The 15629-nt window shown below is 39.0% G+C and overlaps 1 protein-coding gene across 2 annotated transcripts in view; it reads right to left on the bottom strand.

Annotated features, from left to right (window-relative positions):
• CDH2 (cadherin 2) overlaps positions 1–15629 on the bottom strand; it is a 113752-nt gene that overhangs the window by 88277 nt on the left and 9846 nt on the right. For both annotated transcript variants that reach the window (XM_042839400.1, XM_042839409.1), the window contains exon 2: positions 14521–14632. In XM_042839400.1, the coding sequence (XP_042695334.1) occupies positions 14521–14632 (112 nt within the window). The remainder of the gene's footprint in view (positions 1–14520; positions 14633–15629) is intronic.

Here is a 15629-nt window from a genome sequence, read left to right as displayed (position 1 = left end):
CTCCCCGGACTAGTTTTATGTTTTTAACTTTGTGGGTTGGGTTTTCTATATTTCTAATATGTTTCATTGTCTGCACCCCCCCCCCCCCCCCCCCCCCATGCCAACAACAGTGCCTTGTAAGACCTGACAGAAGATCTCTAATTTTGTCTCAGCCATTCCAGTTCATATTCGTTGTCTTGGCTTCAGCACATCTTTACTGCTATTTCAAACCAAGCTCTGACCCACTGAGGCTGAAGCAGGGCACGCAGCCTGTGATCAGTCGCACTGCAGGACGGCAGCCTCCAGCAGAGCCAGCACACTGCAGGAGGCAGCAGCACCTTCAGCAGCTGCAGAAGGCTCCAGCAGAGCCATGCTTCAAAGCTCCTGACACAAAGGAAAGCCCCCAGAGCAGCCCAGGCAGCCTGTCATGTTTTACACGAGTGGGGGTGGCTGAAGAAGCAGCTCAAGATGGATGCGTACAGAAGGGGCTTCCAGCTACAGCAGTCAGCCTTGCTCACTTCACCCCGCTTCGTGTGTTTGTGGTAAGACTTATGAAACTTCTGGTCTAAACAGACTGCCACTTGTTTAAGGGGTTAGTTTAAGGATTGACACAGCAGTGAGAAAGAGAATGGACAGACTGGAGAAAGATTGAAACACTGAACATCATTCTCATATTTCACAGAAGGGCTTCATTTAACGGTGAAATACCCATGATTTATACATTCATTAAAAAAAAAAAAAAAAAGCACAGCAGAAAGGTCATCCCATTTACATACTAGATCAAATAAGCCATTCAGGTTTTGCAGATCTATTGCACCTAACATGACAGCAAAGCATTACTATTGGCCAGTCAGTTATGCAGGATGAAGACCTACAGAGGAGGGAAGTAGATGTAGCTAGCATGTGCTTTTGGCATTACAGTTATAGAGGAGGTGGCCTGGCAGTCCAGGGACCCACCTCCTTCCCTCCCTGCAGAACAGCCACAGGACAAGCAATCCATCTGGCCGATCCAATGGAATATTGGTCATCCTGCTTCAGGCAAACTGCCTGCCTGATCTGCATTAACCCACGCTGAGGATGCACAACTGCTGTATGCCATACAAGAGAGACATTAAGACCTCAAGTTAAGGCTGAAGAAGTGTGACTGCTGTTTTCAAAGGCAACTATTTGTATTTTATTTTTTAACCCTTAGGTCACCACAAGTGTAATATAGAACTTCAGCCTTCAATATAAGAAAGTCTAATAGGGCTCCACTGTTACCACTGAAGGAGAACGGGGTTGTCAAGCTTTTCTCAAGTGTGACTCACATCAGAAAAGTGGTACCATTCAACCCCTTATCACCACAGATCATTTTTCCCCTTTACTCTCCCAGGCTATCACCCTTGGTCCTGTTATCTCTTACAGCCCCAAACCAGACCAGTGTTTAATTTAGCCACCTCACCCACAGCCATGTAAGTTGCCCTCCACCAAACCTCTTAGTGTATTTGGATCCAGGAGAGTCATGCACAAGCTGGACAACATTAGCACCTTATGTTACTCCACGTTTATTTGATGTTTGTCTCTCACTAGCAAGATATAGTTTGGAATTTCTTCTCCTCTGCAATTCTTATGTACTCTAATGTGGGAGAAATCGTTCTCTTACTGTAAGGGAGCTTGGAGCTATCAATCTCCTAAATTGGTCTCCTAATCTTCTTGGTCTTTGTCAGTAAGCCCATGTGCCAGCATCCTTAAGTCTTTCAGTGTGTTTCATAAACCACACTACTGCTAGGAACCTGCAGTATTTATCAGAGAGGGCTTAAGACACCTGAGCAATCCAATTACGGAATTCTACAGCCTGCAGCAAAAAAACATTTTACAAGCTAAACTTTAATGGCTTTATTCACTGCACTGAAGAAAAATTATTTCAAACACTTTGTAGAAACAGAAATTCAAAAGTTGAGAAATACAACATTCATCTGCATGCGCACTGATTATAAAATGTACTAAAAAAGACCATGTATAAATGAACACTGATCCCCTGATAATTTTATCGGAACTAAGCAGGTACATTATGAAACAATCCAAAAACACTGCCTGTCCCTTACTGAGCAACATACTTGACCATTCTCTCAGCATCCACAGCAACACAGTTCTTTTCCTGACCAAACCCAAGGAGAATGTTCTCATACAGTATCTACCTAAAGTTACACAGCAGCCTTTCAGCAGATAGCAAGGGGCTTAAAAAAACCCCATCTTTTTCTGAACTCTTCTTTGATTGCACTACAAAAAGGTTAACGAGTGAAAGTTTACAGTCTGCAAGGGACACAAACATTTAGAGCTTACCTACTCAGTCCATTATTGATGAGCTGTGTTATAAAAGCGGCTTCAAAACTTGAGAAACAGATTTGTGTCAGATCACTTATTTAAGAGGAATGCACTTTTAATTTAAGATCAGCTGGAATATAAAAACCACAGCTACACAGACTGCCATTGCCTGAAGCAAACCTTCAACCCCATGCAGACAGACCACAGCAGCCGCAGGAAGCTCTGCAGGGAGCACACAACAGAACAGCTCCTCCGAAATAGTTCTGATGGACAGGAACACCTGTACTTCCACCAGTCTTTGCTTCTTCTAACTAATGATCCCATTAAAGGCTAGCAAAATTTTATATTTCAGTGTTCAATTTTTATTTTGGGTTTTGCTGCTCTGTAAGTTATAGTCTTTGTTTCTTTGTTAAAAAAAAAAAAAAAAAAAAGGAAGAACTAACAGATCTTTACCATAGTCAAATATTTAATTGCAAATGACAGGATTTGAATCAAATAAGACTTAACACAGTCAAAGTGCACACAGTGACATGCAAAATTAAGGACAAGGTTTTGTTTTGTTTTCTTTTCTCGGATTTATTTTGCTTTTGTTTTCAATGCAATATGGACTTTGGAAACATGCTGAAATAATTCCAGGGGTTACAAAATCACCTCCAGGCCTAAAAACAATAGATGCACTTTCTGCTTCAAGCTGCCTCAACTCCTATCGTAACTTACCTTAACTCTGCATCTAAGCACTCTGTTTCACTGCTCTTCTGTTCTAGACTTATAACATTGCTACATCACTGACCTTCTCCTGCTACTTTAATATGCACAAATGCTCCCTATGCACATTTTTCATTAATTCAGTGATTTTTCTACTCTTATGTAATAAGTATGTTTTTAACATAAACTCCTGCAGAACAAACCAAACCAACCAGTGCAATGTTTGCAGAGCCTCCAGACAAGCTATCTATCAGTTAGAGGCTACTGGGCACAGACAGCAGGCTGCATCTGACCTGGTGACCTAGAAAGGACAAGCGGTCCCCCATCAGCCATCCTCCAAGAGATGAATTAATGGACTTTTCTGATAAGAGCATACACATGCACTAAAGCATGGTAAAATACTGTGGCTATATGAAAAGAAAACACATGCTGAATTAGAAGTTATTTTTACAGTATAAAAAGTGTACCAGCTGCTTTACAGAAAACAATTAACACAAGGTTTGTTTGTTTTTTTTCTTCTTGGGAAGAACACAGACTACAACCAGCACTGAAAACTGATTCTAAGCTACAAAAACAATTAGATTTAATGAATGAATCGTGATTTGAATGCGGTTTAGAGAAATCTGTTTCAAACAACTGCTGGCATAAAAACCAGTGCCAAACAGTAAATACTATGGACAGGATGTAAGGAGTATGTGGCGATGATACAGTCATACTTTCACCTGACAAACAAACAATACAAAAACAAAGGGTGCCCAGCCAATTATCAGCATGTCAGTGACAATGTTTCATAAATTAAATTTAAAAAAAACTGAAGTACATTTTAAATATGACCTTTATTTTCTATTCCTCACAACAGTTCCTCTGAACAGATTTTGTTGTGTGGTTCTCCTTCAAATTTACTAACTACTTTAAGCCAGGCATGTAGACAAATGTACAGTTTAAGAGGCTGCATTCTCTATATAGCAGAAAGCCCCAGGACACAATCACCAGTAACATTTTACGCATCCGGTTTCTGTCACAAGACTTAAGTGTTAACATATAAATGAGTGTACTGCACAGCAATTATTATATTAATGAGCGTAAGCAGAATCCAAATCCAGGAAGGTCAGAATAATTCCCACTGACCTCAGCTATGCATCAAATCCTATTTGCAAAGCTAAAAACCCAAAAGAAACAAAGACCAAAAAACTCCCAGAAATGCTCAGTATTCATTAACAGCTACTGATGTTTAAAAGCCACTTACTTGTAGAAGAAAAGGGTTTTTTTCCCTCTCTTTTCATATGCTTGAATCAAAACGTTGACCTAATGCAACCAGTGGGCCACCATTAATAAAACCCCATAATGAAAGAGAACCAAGAGCTTAACCTCCACACACACACATTTTTCATATAGGTATGCTAAATGCAGAAACCCAAAGTCTATTTACATAGATGTTTTGCTTGTATTTGATTGCCAGTTTACTTATATTTGAATATCAATTTGCAAGCTAATTAGAGAACATCGCTAAGCCCGTTACAGAAAAATAGTGCTCCACCATTAACTGCAGTGCTATCTAACTAATTCCTTTAAAGACTGGCTTCAAACACCATCTTCATCTCCATTCAAAACAATTAGTGTACATTTATTTCACATTTTAAACTGCAGAGAATCAATTTTTTAAACACTTTAACAGATTGCACTGCTATTTTGATAGCTTTTATGTTACAAATTATGCTTTTAGGGATTCGTAACTTTCCTATTTAAGGGAATGTTAAACTGGAACTCACAGAGGGGCTCAAATAATTCTTCTCTACAACCTGAGAGCTATGTGCCATTAACTTTCAAAAACAAACAAAACCTAGTTCTTGAAAGAGCACAGTACACAAAAAAGAACTTGCTCCTGCAGGCAAGCCGTAATTTCCAACACTGCTCACAACTCTACCAAAGCCTCATAGATGGTGAAACGAAGCAGGAAGAACTCAACCTGGGTGTCTGGTCCTCAGGGACTACCAGCAGCAGGGCAGCCATGGGGCAGCTGCTGCCAGGGCAAGCCTCAGGGTGCTGTGCAACCCCAGAGTACATCACACAGCAATAGGAAGGGAGAAAAGCAAAAAAAAAACCACAACAAAACAACAACAAAAAAAAAAACACAAAACAAAACAAAAACACAAACAAAGCCATACAACACAACAACCTTCCACTAACAGAGACTCCAGCACTCTGGAGCCTCATTCAGCTGTGACCTCCTTTTCTTCCATTACCCTCAGCAGACCGTTCTGCTCACTAACTTATCTCCTTTTCCAAAGCAGGTCCCTTTCTTCTCTCCTCTCTCCATGCTGGTGCCAATCAGTGCAAATCTGAGTAAGAAACATACATGCTGGAAAAGGCTAAAAGGGAATATGTACAGAGTGTCAACTGTTACTTCTGCCTACTTTACAACTGCTGATGAATTTTCAGACACAGAAGGACATCTCCACAGGAAATCCACAGCTTGGTTTAATTGCACTGTTACGAGATTGAGGGAAGAAATGGCAGCCTGTGTCTATGTTGGCCAGCTGGGGCACCGCTCACACCTTCCATCTTTTGGCTGCTTGGAATGTGCTGCTTACCAGATGAATGAAACAGAGAGGGAGCTGGTTCAATGGGCAGAAATCTGGAAAGTAACACTAACAGCTGTTCCTGGGATTTCCTTCTGAAGAAAGAGCTAGAAGAGTGCTTATGAATCCATACACCATTCTTAAGGTCCAATATTGCTTCTATCATGCCCAAACTCAACATCAGCCATTAAGTAAATCTTTGAGGGAAAACAAGTCCATCATAAAGGCCTGGAATATTTTTTGTCAGGTCAGCTTGCACTCATCCCAATAACCACATGGATGCAACGTACTCTCAACTCAAGGGGAGAAAGCTGCATTCCTAGTACAGCTACTCCCAGTGAAGGCTGTATTTCCACATGTACTTAATCATATGCACACCTATAATCGCAGTGAGAAACAATGAAACATACCATCATTATTACTGGTACCAGCTCACCTACCGCAAGCAGGCAGCAGCGCTTTTCCAGGCTGCTCTATAGTTAATGTCCTGTCTGCAAGATCAGTTTATGTTCAAAAGACTCTTCCTTCTGCCTCATTCTCACCAGAGTTTAACCTCACTCATTTCTCAATATCTTTCTCCTTGCTTTCTGAGGGAAAAGTCACCCAGATGGTGTATACAGAGAATACTGCAAAACCAGCTGCGTCACATTGAACTGAAAGGCTTTAACAAGCATTAAAGGCCAATTCCTCCTCCTACAGCTTAATAAGAAGATAATAGCAAGTCCAGCCCTTTTCTTCTCTCCACAACCTGCTGCTGTTCCTTGCACTGCTTTCTATTCCCTCCTATAGTCTCAGCTCAGGGGGGCTGACTGATGCTTAGGACATGCCCTAAAAGTTCAGAAGAGATTTTTTCTAAAAGTTACTGTTTCCAGGTTAACAAATATGCTCACATTAGGCATCAGACCATGACGCATTCAATCAAAAATAATGAAAAAAATGAATAAAAAATAATGAAAAAAATAATGAAAAAAAAAAAAAAAGAACCCAATAATGAACGCAAAAGGACAAACAAAGTGTATTCAACCAGCAGAAGAGCAGTTCAAGATGTATTTGAATTTGCCAATTGACATCAAAGTCCTCAACACGGCAGTATTTAATGTAGTTACCAAATGTTTAAATACTACTGGAATTTCTATTGAGTACAGCAGAATGCTCTGTAACTAAGGGTTATTTTCCATAATATCAGCTCTGTAAGATGCTCTAGTAACTTTGTCTAGATGACTAGTCACCAGATTATCTTAAATTGGGAACTTGAAAGAATAATTATATATACCAGGTATATCTTATCGTGCTAACACAGGCAGCCTCACCCAAGGTTTTGCTCCATATATTTCATATACTGATCCCTCTCTCTTTATAGAATTCCTAATGCTGCTGTTGCCAGGTGATGATAAAACTTGTCTCCTACCACTGAATCAATTAGTCATCCTTAAGGGCAGCTTTGTTTGCTCTAGAGGGCCCCTTTGCAGAGCTTTGTATCTGCCATTCCAATCCCATAGAGCATGGGTCAGACTTGGAGAAAGCTCCAACTACAGCAACTGAGGAAAAGTAACGTCCCTCTAGGAATCAAGGCCAGATGGCAGAGTTTAAAACAGAGCTAAAGCTACATTAAATGGTGTCAGAAGCAGATAAAACCAGACTCAGCTTCTGAGGCAGAAACTAACACCTACTTTTCCATCCCCTATTGAGCCATGCCAAGTGCCTTACTGAGGCAGCTGATGGCTCAGCTCTCTTAACTCGTATTTCTACATAGAGAAAGGAGACTGCATTTGAGATCCTTAAGTAACCATCTGAATATAGGAAAAGGGAATAAGCAGTAATTAATTCCCTGCATTCCAAGTAAATGCACCATAAACAGAAATGACTATCAGAGCTGGACTAATTAACCGAGATAGTAATTTACAGATTTCAGAACACTGCAACTATTCAGGATCTGTGTAATTTCTCCGTAAGAGTATTTTTCTCTTTATCAAGATATATTTGGAAGGACCTACAATGAAAACATGAGCAGAATTTTGTAGAGAATAAAAGTGAATCAAGTTCCCTTTTCTGGAAAACGTGGACTCAATAGTTGATTCAGGACTTTTTGTTTGTTTCAAAACCAAAATACATATATACACACACACACTTTCACCACAACTCAAATATTTCATTTCAAGCATTTTGATTAGTGTGTTTGCCAGTTTCTTTCAGAATGGCTTCTCTAGAACTCAAGCAATGAATTCTCCAACTACTGGACATACAAACTGATCCAAATGCTACACTTCCTAGCAGCTTTAGTGCTAGCATTGTTCCTGAGGAACAATGGAATCTTGTTTTTGAAATTACGTTTGTCCTCTATGTGCACCCAAAATATTGTTGAATTTCATAATTTATTCTCTCTTTATATACATAAAGTTTAACATACATCAACATAAATTAGTACCTCAATACTGGAGAGTAAAATCAGGTATCACAAGTCAGATATAGAATTTTACACAAATAGAAGAAAAAAGGAGTCACTATTCAAGTAAATATCACTTTTCACTAAGTTGAGCATGCTTTATTAATACTCCAGGATATAGTCCACTTTTAAGTGAGGAGTGGAGGAAAGGGAGTAGGAAACCAAATCTCTAAAAAAAACAATAAAACTCTCTTGCTTCATTAAAAGCAAGCTCTGTTTTTCAGGGACCAACTATCTGAGAATAAGTTAAAGAGCTTGGCAGATAAGCAGGCAACAGAAATAATAAAACAGGTGCTGTGGTTGTGTAGTTAAAGCAAACAGAAGTTCTACCAATCCAGGATAGTAAGCTCAGTACTGACACATGAGAATTTAGGATGCTGTGGGGAACGCAGAGGACAAACAGGAAGACTGTTTGAGGAAAGAAGAGAAAAAGATTAAAAAGCAAGAGAGTAAGAACTAGAATACAACTGTAACAAAATAAGTCAACAGGCAAAGCATCACCAAAAAGTGTCACTGAAATTTACTCTGCTTCACATGGGAAGAGGACAAAACCAAACTGACTAAATGTTAAGCAGGAGTGGTAAGAAAAACAAATATTCTCAACATAAGCTTCTTAAAAGAAAAAAACAACCCAACTAAAAACATCCTTACTCCCGCTAGGGCAAAGAAGCAGAACCTGGAGCACGTGGCTGTTCGTTGAGTGCTTTATTTTTGGGGGGTGCAGGTAAGGTGTGCAAAGAAGAATTTTTTTAAAAAACAAAACATTTGAGAAGAATGGAAACAATTTCTTTCAGCTTTCCAGCAGCCCACAGAGAGACCCCATCCATCTGAGATTCTTTGGCTGTCTGCCTGGAAGGAACTTGTCAAATTGTCATTTTTTGCTAATAGCAAGGAAACTTCAAACAAAGCAGTTGCTACTTTCATTTTTTTTTTTTTTTTTTCCTGCAAAAACGCAAACTTTCTTTTTCAGTTTGGAAACAAGAATTTCCTCTTTAAAAATATGATTCTGCTTTCACTTTTCCTGGCTCCACTCTTAACATTCACTGGAATATCAAAGATGACAGCATACGCTACCATAGGATGAATACAATTGCATAAAAGTGTTGTTTTCTTTTTATTTATAGTGAGGAATAAAACATAAGCCTTAAAAGCAGTACTGATGTCCTGTTTTAAGCCTGACAACTTCCAGAAGGAATTTTATTCTTCATTGATGATGGACATTTTTATGCTTGGAATCATGAAAACAGCAGCAGCACAAAAAAAAAAACCAGAAGCTGAGTGCATCTGTGATTGCCAGAAGATGCATCACCTGCACTACCTAATGAAGAAAGCATGAGTTACATTTAAATACCAAGCACTCTTAAACATTAACCTTGGGATTGATTTTCCTCAGCTTTGGTCACCTAGAAATCAGTTGTCCAGTGCAAGACCAGCTTCCAGACTTCCTTATCACCACTGGAGAATTACCAGGCTCTTTGGGGAAGAGTGTGTCCCATACAGAATTGAGTAATTCAGATGGATTAACTTATCTCTAACATCATGCAACTCTACAGCAAGCTGAAAGAGCAACTCCCCATCCCCAGAACCTCCAGTCTTCCCTCACCACAAACAGTTCTTGAGAACCATTCCCATCCACCATGCTTTCCTCTCATGCTCAGGCTCCTCCCAGTAACCAACAAATATCAGTGGAGCTTACTATCTTCAGCTACACAGCCACCAAATCAGAGAACAAGTTATGCTCACACAGGTACATGGGGTGCACCTGCAAATGGCACCACAGGTGACAGGACATGGGGACACACCTAAGACTGAGGAGAACCAACAGTATGAAAAGAAGTAAAGCAAACAAGGGGGAAATTCCTCACCCTAGTGGCACATTCCCAGCAATATGTTTCTGGATTGTTTTAGAACAAGTTATGTTTGAAGTTGTGAACTATAAAGTAAGTCAGTGGAAATGCTGAAATCAGAATCTGGCATCAGATACTAAAGCATTAAAACAAAGGTTATTTACTTAGAGTTTCACTGCTTGAAAAGAAAAGGCAGCAAGGATACCATGGCTCCATTTATCCATACATGATCTGTCTGCAGAAACCTAGGGAGACAAGGAGCATGAGCTATATCCCAGATAAACTGGCCAACCCCATTTAATTTGTGGTTTCACAACTGCTTGGTACCAACCTCAAAAAGGAAGAGAAGCAGAAGCAACCCTGTCAGCTTGCTCCAGCTTACATAGCTCATGGAACAGTGGTGTTACTCATCCATGATCACTGCTTATCTCCATGACCAACACTAAGATATTTTCTTCCTTCAAATCACTGTGCAACTCCAAGAGCTTAGAATTATTTGATAGTTACACAATGCTCAAACAATGCATTTAAGAATCATGTGTAGGCAACAAATTTGTTTAGCAGAGAACTAAAATCATGCTTTTAGTAACAGGACACGATATTAAAATATGTGCAGTATTAAAAAAACACACACACTAAACTATCAGACTGAGAATCTGCAAGTTTAAAATATTTTCTGCAAATAATTGGTCAAGCAACCTTCCTAGGTGGGTAATTTTAGTAGAAATGCATTATTCTTATCTTAAAATTTGCAGGATATAGAACAGAGATTAGATAAACAGGTTGGACATGCATATCAAGTGGCCGAAGTATTTCTTTCCTGGATGAACTACAAGACTCTGATAAAACGAGCACTAGCAAGGACATTTCATATATTAAACAGAACTCCCTCTTCAACTTAACCTCTTCTTCTCCAAATACTAAATCTTACGCATGACGCTTCAAGAACAAATTACATTTTGAATAAAGAAAGAAATAGGAAGTACTGTGTCCGTAAATTCAGGTTAGATATCTTCTACTAGGTGAAGTCTGGTGAGTTATTCAAATAAAAATTGTTTTATTTAATACTGAAATATTTCAATCTTCAAATACTTAACAAATACATTCAATTCTAGAAGAAGGCCCAAATATCTCCACAATTTTATCAGTAAGATAAACACTTTTTTTTTGGTGCACAAAGTTTCTTTTAATTTTCTTTCTGAGACTGTTATTTTTCTCCCTTTTCCCTTGACAGAAATGAAGACATTGGTACTGAGCTACTCCCAGATCCTTAGTGAAGTCACTGTAATACCACCGAAGCGTTTGACGCTTATTCAGAATATGTTTCTCCATCAATTTTTCACAAATTATGTCAACTGAAAACAGGGATACCAACTTAATATATGCCCTAATGCACAGAAGGACAAACTAGTGGAAGTTAACATATGCTAGCCACATGAATAAATGGAGAAAGTCATTACAAATTGAAGAAATATTTTTTCCTCCATGTAATAGGAATAACTGATCCCTCCTGGAATACAAGAATAAAAAAGAGTATCACATAGCACACAGTAGAACACTGCCCCATACTCTCAAACCTAAGCATTTCTTATAAGGATACTTAATAATCAAATAACCCAGATTACTGTAACAACTGAAAAGCATAGATCAACAAGTCATATGATTACTCTACTTTTATTTACATTTTGGTGAGAGAGATGGAAATAGAAGAGCTTAGAAGCAGCTTATCCCCCCCAGTGGGCAAGATAAAAGCACACAAACATGACAGATATTAAACATCTTGTCTTTTTTTGTTGTTGTTGTTTAGAAATTTAAGAAACAACGTGTCAAGAAAGCATCAAGTAAAGTTCAAATTATTCTGCAACTGACTGAGAGGATCACAAACCCTCTATGTTTGTTGTATCAATGCACAAATCCAAAGAAAATTAGAGCTTTCAATTTTAAATCACACAGAAAACTTACGTACCACTTATGAATTCATACTAGCATAATCATGCAGTTAGATATGAATAAGGTCACTGAGATCAGAATCAGGCCCATGGTTACATTTAAGAAGCAAATGTCATGCAACTATACATAACTTGTAGCATCATCTGAATCTAGTTCAATAACCAGAAAATAGGCTTTTGACAACAATAGTATTTCAAAATGACAGTATAATTAAATTTAAGTCAAAGCTATGCCATGATGGACTGTATGTTTATCTGTAACCAGCAAATGATACGCTTTTAAGCATGTCAGAATTTTTCAAAAGAATTAACCATTGCAGTAATGCAACTGAGGAAATGGTAGGAATAAGCAAACTCCTCCAGGTCATTTCAAAACCAGTTGATGTTGATGTGATACAGAACACGCTGTATGCTCTGTACATTTTTTCCTATTCCAACTTCCCTAAAACGCCATGCATTTTAATACCATTCAAGGACAAATCAACAGCATGCCTCACTCACTTCAAAGTTTTAAAAAGCAACAGGAGGGCCTGTGTGGTTGGGATGAGTAATGAAAAAGGAAGTCAGTTTTCCATCTGTACATTACTTACTCAAAAACAATTAGGGCTGGTCAGTCATTATCATCAGATTTGTATGAGCAATACTGAGAATCAGAAGGCAATTCACTGTATTTCCCAGCCAGTAGAAAGAAGTGAGAGAGATTTCAGAAAGGGTCTTAATTCCACAAAAACAAAAGACAGTTTCCATGGGACAGTGCACATCTCATAAATTCATGTCATTTTCATTTTATGATTAATCAGCAGCATTATAACTGACCATTACCAAACAATGGTTTCAAGACAGTATCTTTGGAAAGCAGTAGTATTCTAAGTTCTCTGTTGCTGTTTCTGCCCCTTTCTCCAGGTTTCCAACATCACCTATGGAAAGAGTTGTCAGTGCAGATGACTACTGCAACATTCTACAGCAGAATGGTCTATTAACTCCCAGCTAGTGGAGCAGTGAGGGAAATTCCTTTGTATTATCTTCTCAGTTAGCTGAATATTTAATTTAATGCATGAATTTCTAAGTTATTCTTCAATAAAATAAAAGAATGTGGTTGTAAAATATATTTCCTTGAAACTAAGCTGAAAATACTTTAACAACCAAAGCTGAAATATGATAAAGGTGATTGATTCTTCGATTCTACCTGCATTCACGTTTCCACTATACTTCTCAAAAACATAACAAAAGTCTGTAAAAATATAATTAAGGAGAGATACTGGTACATACAGAATGCAGTATCAAGACTACAGCTTCTACTTTGTTTTGCACAGTCATTAGAATGTTTCTCATTCAAGAGTCTTGATCTGTGTAACCATACTTATATGCAAGAAAAAAAACAAAAAATTAAATTAGCTATTAAGATGTATTTGAAACTAAGACTGATGTTCTTAGTTCTGCAGTTTCAGAATTAGATTGAATAAAAGCAACATTGATGCCAGCAGTTCAGAAAACAGTGAAATTTATGCAAATTTTTTAAAATGTCATTCTTTCACGAAGTTGTATACTGAAACTTAGCTTATTGGGAAATTCAATAAAGGCTCACATCAGGTACCTCTGTGTTCCACAGATGGCTACTCCAGCCCTTAAGAGACAAGAAGACAAGAAGGGCAGTGAACCCAATTCCCCACCCAGACGGCTCCCAGGCACACAGGCAGACCTACTGACTTCAGTGCATCCCACACAGAAGCAAGGGCTCACGCTGGCGGAGCTTGTTGCTAGCTGGGGACTTGGCTAGCCTTTGTCTGGGCATCGTGCCACTCAGACACAGATACGTGCCAGGGCAAAGCAGCAGCGCACCGTCCGAGAGATAGCACTGGCATGGTGCTGTGCTGCCTGGCAAGGCTCCTCTCTGAGCACTGAGAGCTATAGCCACTGACCAGGGCTCCGAGGCTGCTGCCCTTGATGTAATTCCCTGTCCCATGTCTTGCCTTCCATAGGTGCCTCTCTCCTGAGGTCACTAGGAAAAAGCAACCTATGTTGCTGCCTAAATTAAACTATCCACTCCCATGCTACCTTGCCTGTGGGTATGCAAAAGTTTGAGCTCCCTTCCCCATCGTTGGCAGGTACTTATGGAGCATAATAACTTAATTCTCTACATACAGCCAAAAGCATGCTTCCATACAGCCTCCCATCTTGTCTAACAAATACATAAGGAGAAGCAGGGCTGAGGCTGTTACCCTATATGACTTCCAGCCCCGTCAGAGTGCCGCCAAGGACAGCTCCCTACTAAGGGAACTATCCCCGCATTGATTTGTGCACGAAGACTAGGTGCTAACTGCAGTACTTCCATGGACGATAGAAAGCAGAAAGGAAGCTTACTTTACCTTCTCGACACTCACACATGGGTTCAAATTACAGGCAGATGACAAATCAGTTTAAGGGCTGTAATAGGAAGTATAAATGGAAAGACTGTGCTAAGAAAGGGAATTATTGGACAACCATGGGAAGATTTGAGACATTATATTTATGGTTAACATAGGTCCACGTGCTACCATTAACACCAATTGATTCTCCAGGTCCTACAACAGTAACCAAATAGTAAGGAAAAATTAACCACGTAAGAGCTGATTGATATTTCTTCCATAGTTTGTGTCCTAAGAATGAAATCTAAAAGACTAATTTATGATTAAGATTCTAGGCAACAAAAATCAGAACATCTTTTCTAGCAGTACCATTCAGCAGAGGCTGTCCTCCATGTACACTCCTCGACACGACCGCACTGTGCACATCTTCAGGAAATCCCATCTTGCACAACATGTCTTCACAAGTTGCTTTTATCGGTGCCTGAAATGCAAGACAAAATTTATGTAATATCACAACCCCCTTATTCACCAGAGAAACATTCCAGTTAGCACACATTCCATTTTGCTGCTATCTTGTACAAACAGCATCTTTGTTTCTATACGACAGCAATTAGAAGTCTGAGGGCAAAGGGTTAATCTCTCTGATAACTGGAATGGAAGGAACAAGTCCCACTTGTCTGGTAAGATCTAAATAATACACAATCTTGATTCTTCTGACAACTGAACATTTCAACTAAACCAGTCTTTGAGACTGAAGTGGAAACTTAGGGGGAACAAAAACATTCCTTCCTCTGGAAATAAATGTTGTACAAAGACAAATGACTTCTTTTTTTTTCATGGACAGATATATTTGAGAGGAAAGACTTCAGCCAATGACTTAAAATGCTTTATTTAGACATCACTGTGTGAGGCTGCCCCAATACCTGTAAGATAGAATGTTGCATTTGCAGTAAAGAAACAGTACTTATATCTGTGTTAGCAAACAGTTATCATAGCAAGTCAAATGGCTCCAATTCAATCCCCATCCAATGAACATTAGGTTAAATAAAGAACTGCTCTTCATTGAATTTGCATAAGGCAAAAGACAAGCAGTTGAAACCATACTCTCACTTGTGAAGAAAGTCTCCCTTCAAATCACATTTTTCTAAGTTTCATAAATGACTTTTTATTTAGAAAGATAATTGAGCACAAAAACTTTTTTGTTCTGTAGAGGGTTTTGTGTTCAAAATATACTGATAGGTAAGCCAGTTTTCAGGACAGTTTGCTGCTGTTAAAAAAAAAAAAGCATCCAACTTGCTGTGGCAAAAGACTATGATTTGTGGATTGTTTTTGCCTTATTTCAGAGCTCCATAGAACAGCCACGTTTCCATGTGACTAAATGACCAAATAGAGCAAAACACCTCAAACTACACCTCAAAAAGCAGAGGCCAGCTCTCACACCACTACACTGAACTGCATTTCAGACACCGACACCTCTT

Source organism: Centrocercus urophasianus, unplaced genomic scaffold (assembly GCF_019232065.1).
Source record: "Centrocercus urophasianus isolate 14NV4802_14NV808 unplaced genomic scaffold, USGS_Curo_1.0 seq_11, whole genome shotgun sequence".
NCBI lineage: Eukaryota > Metazoa > Chordata > Aves > Galliformes > Phasianidae > Centrocercus > Centrocercus urophasianus.
Note: the sequence above shows the minus strand (reverse complement) of the source record. Positions and strands in the feature narration are given on the sequence as shown.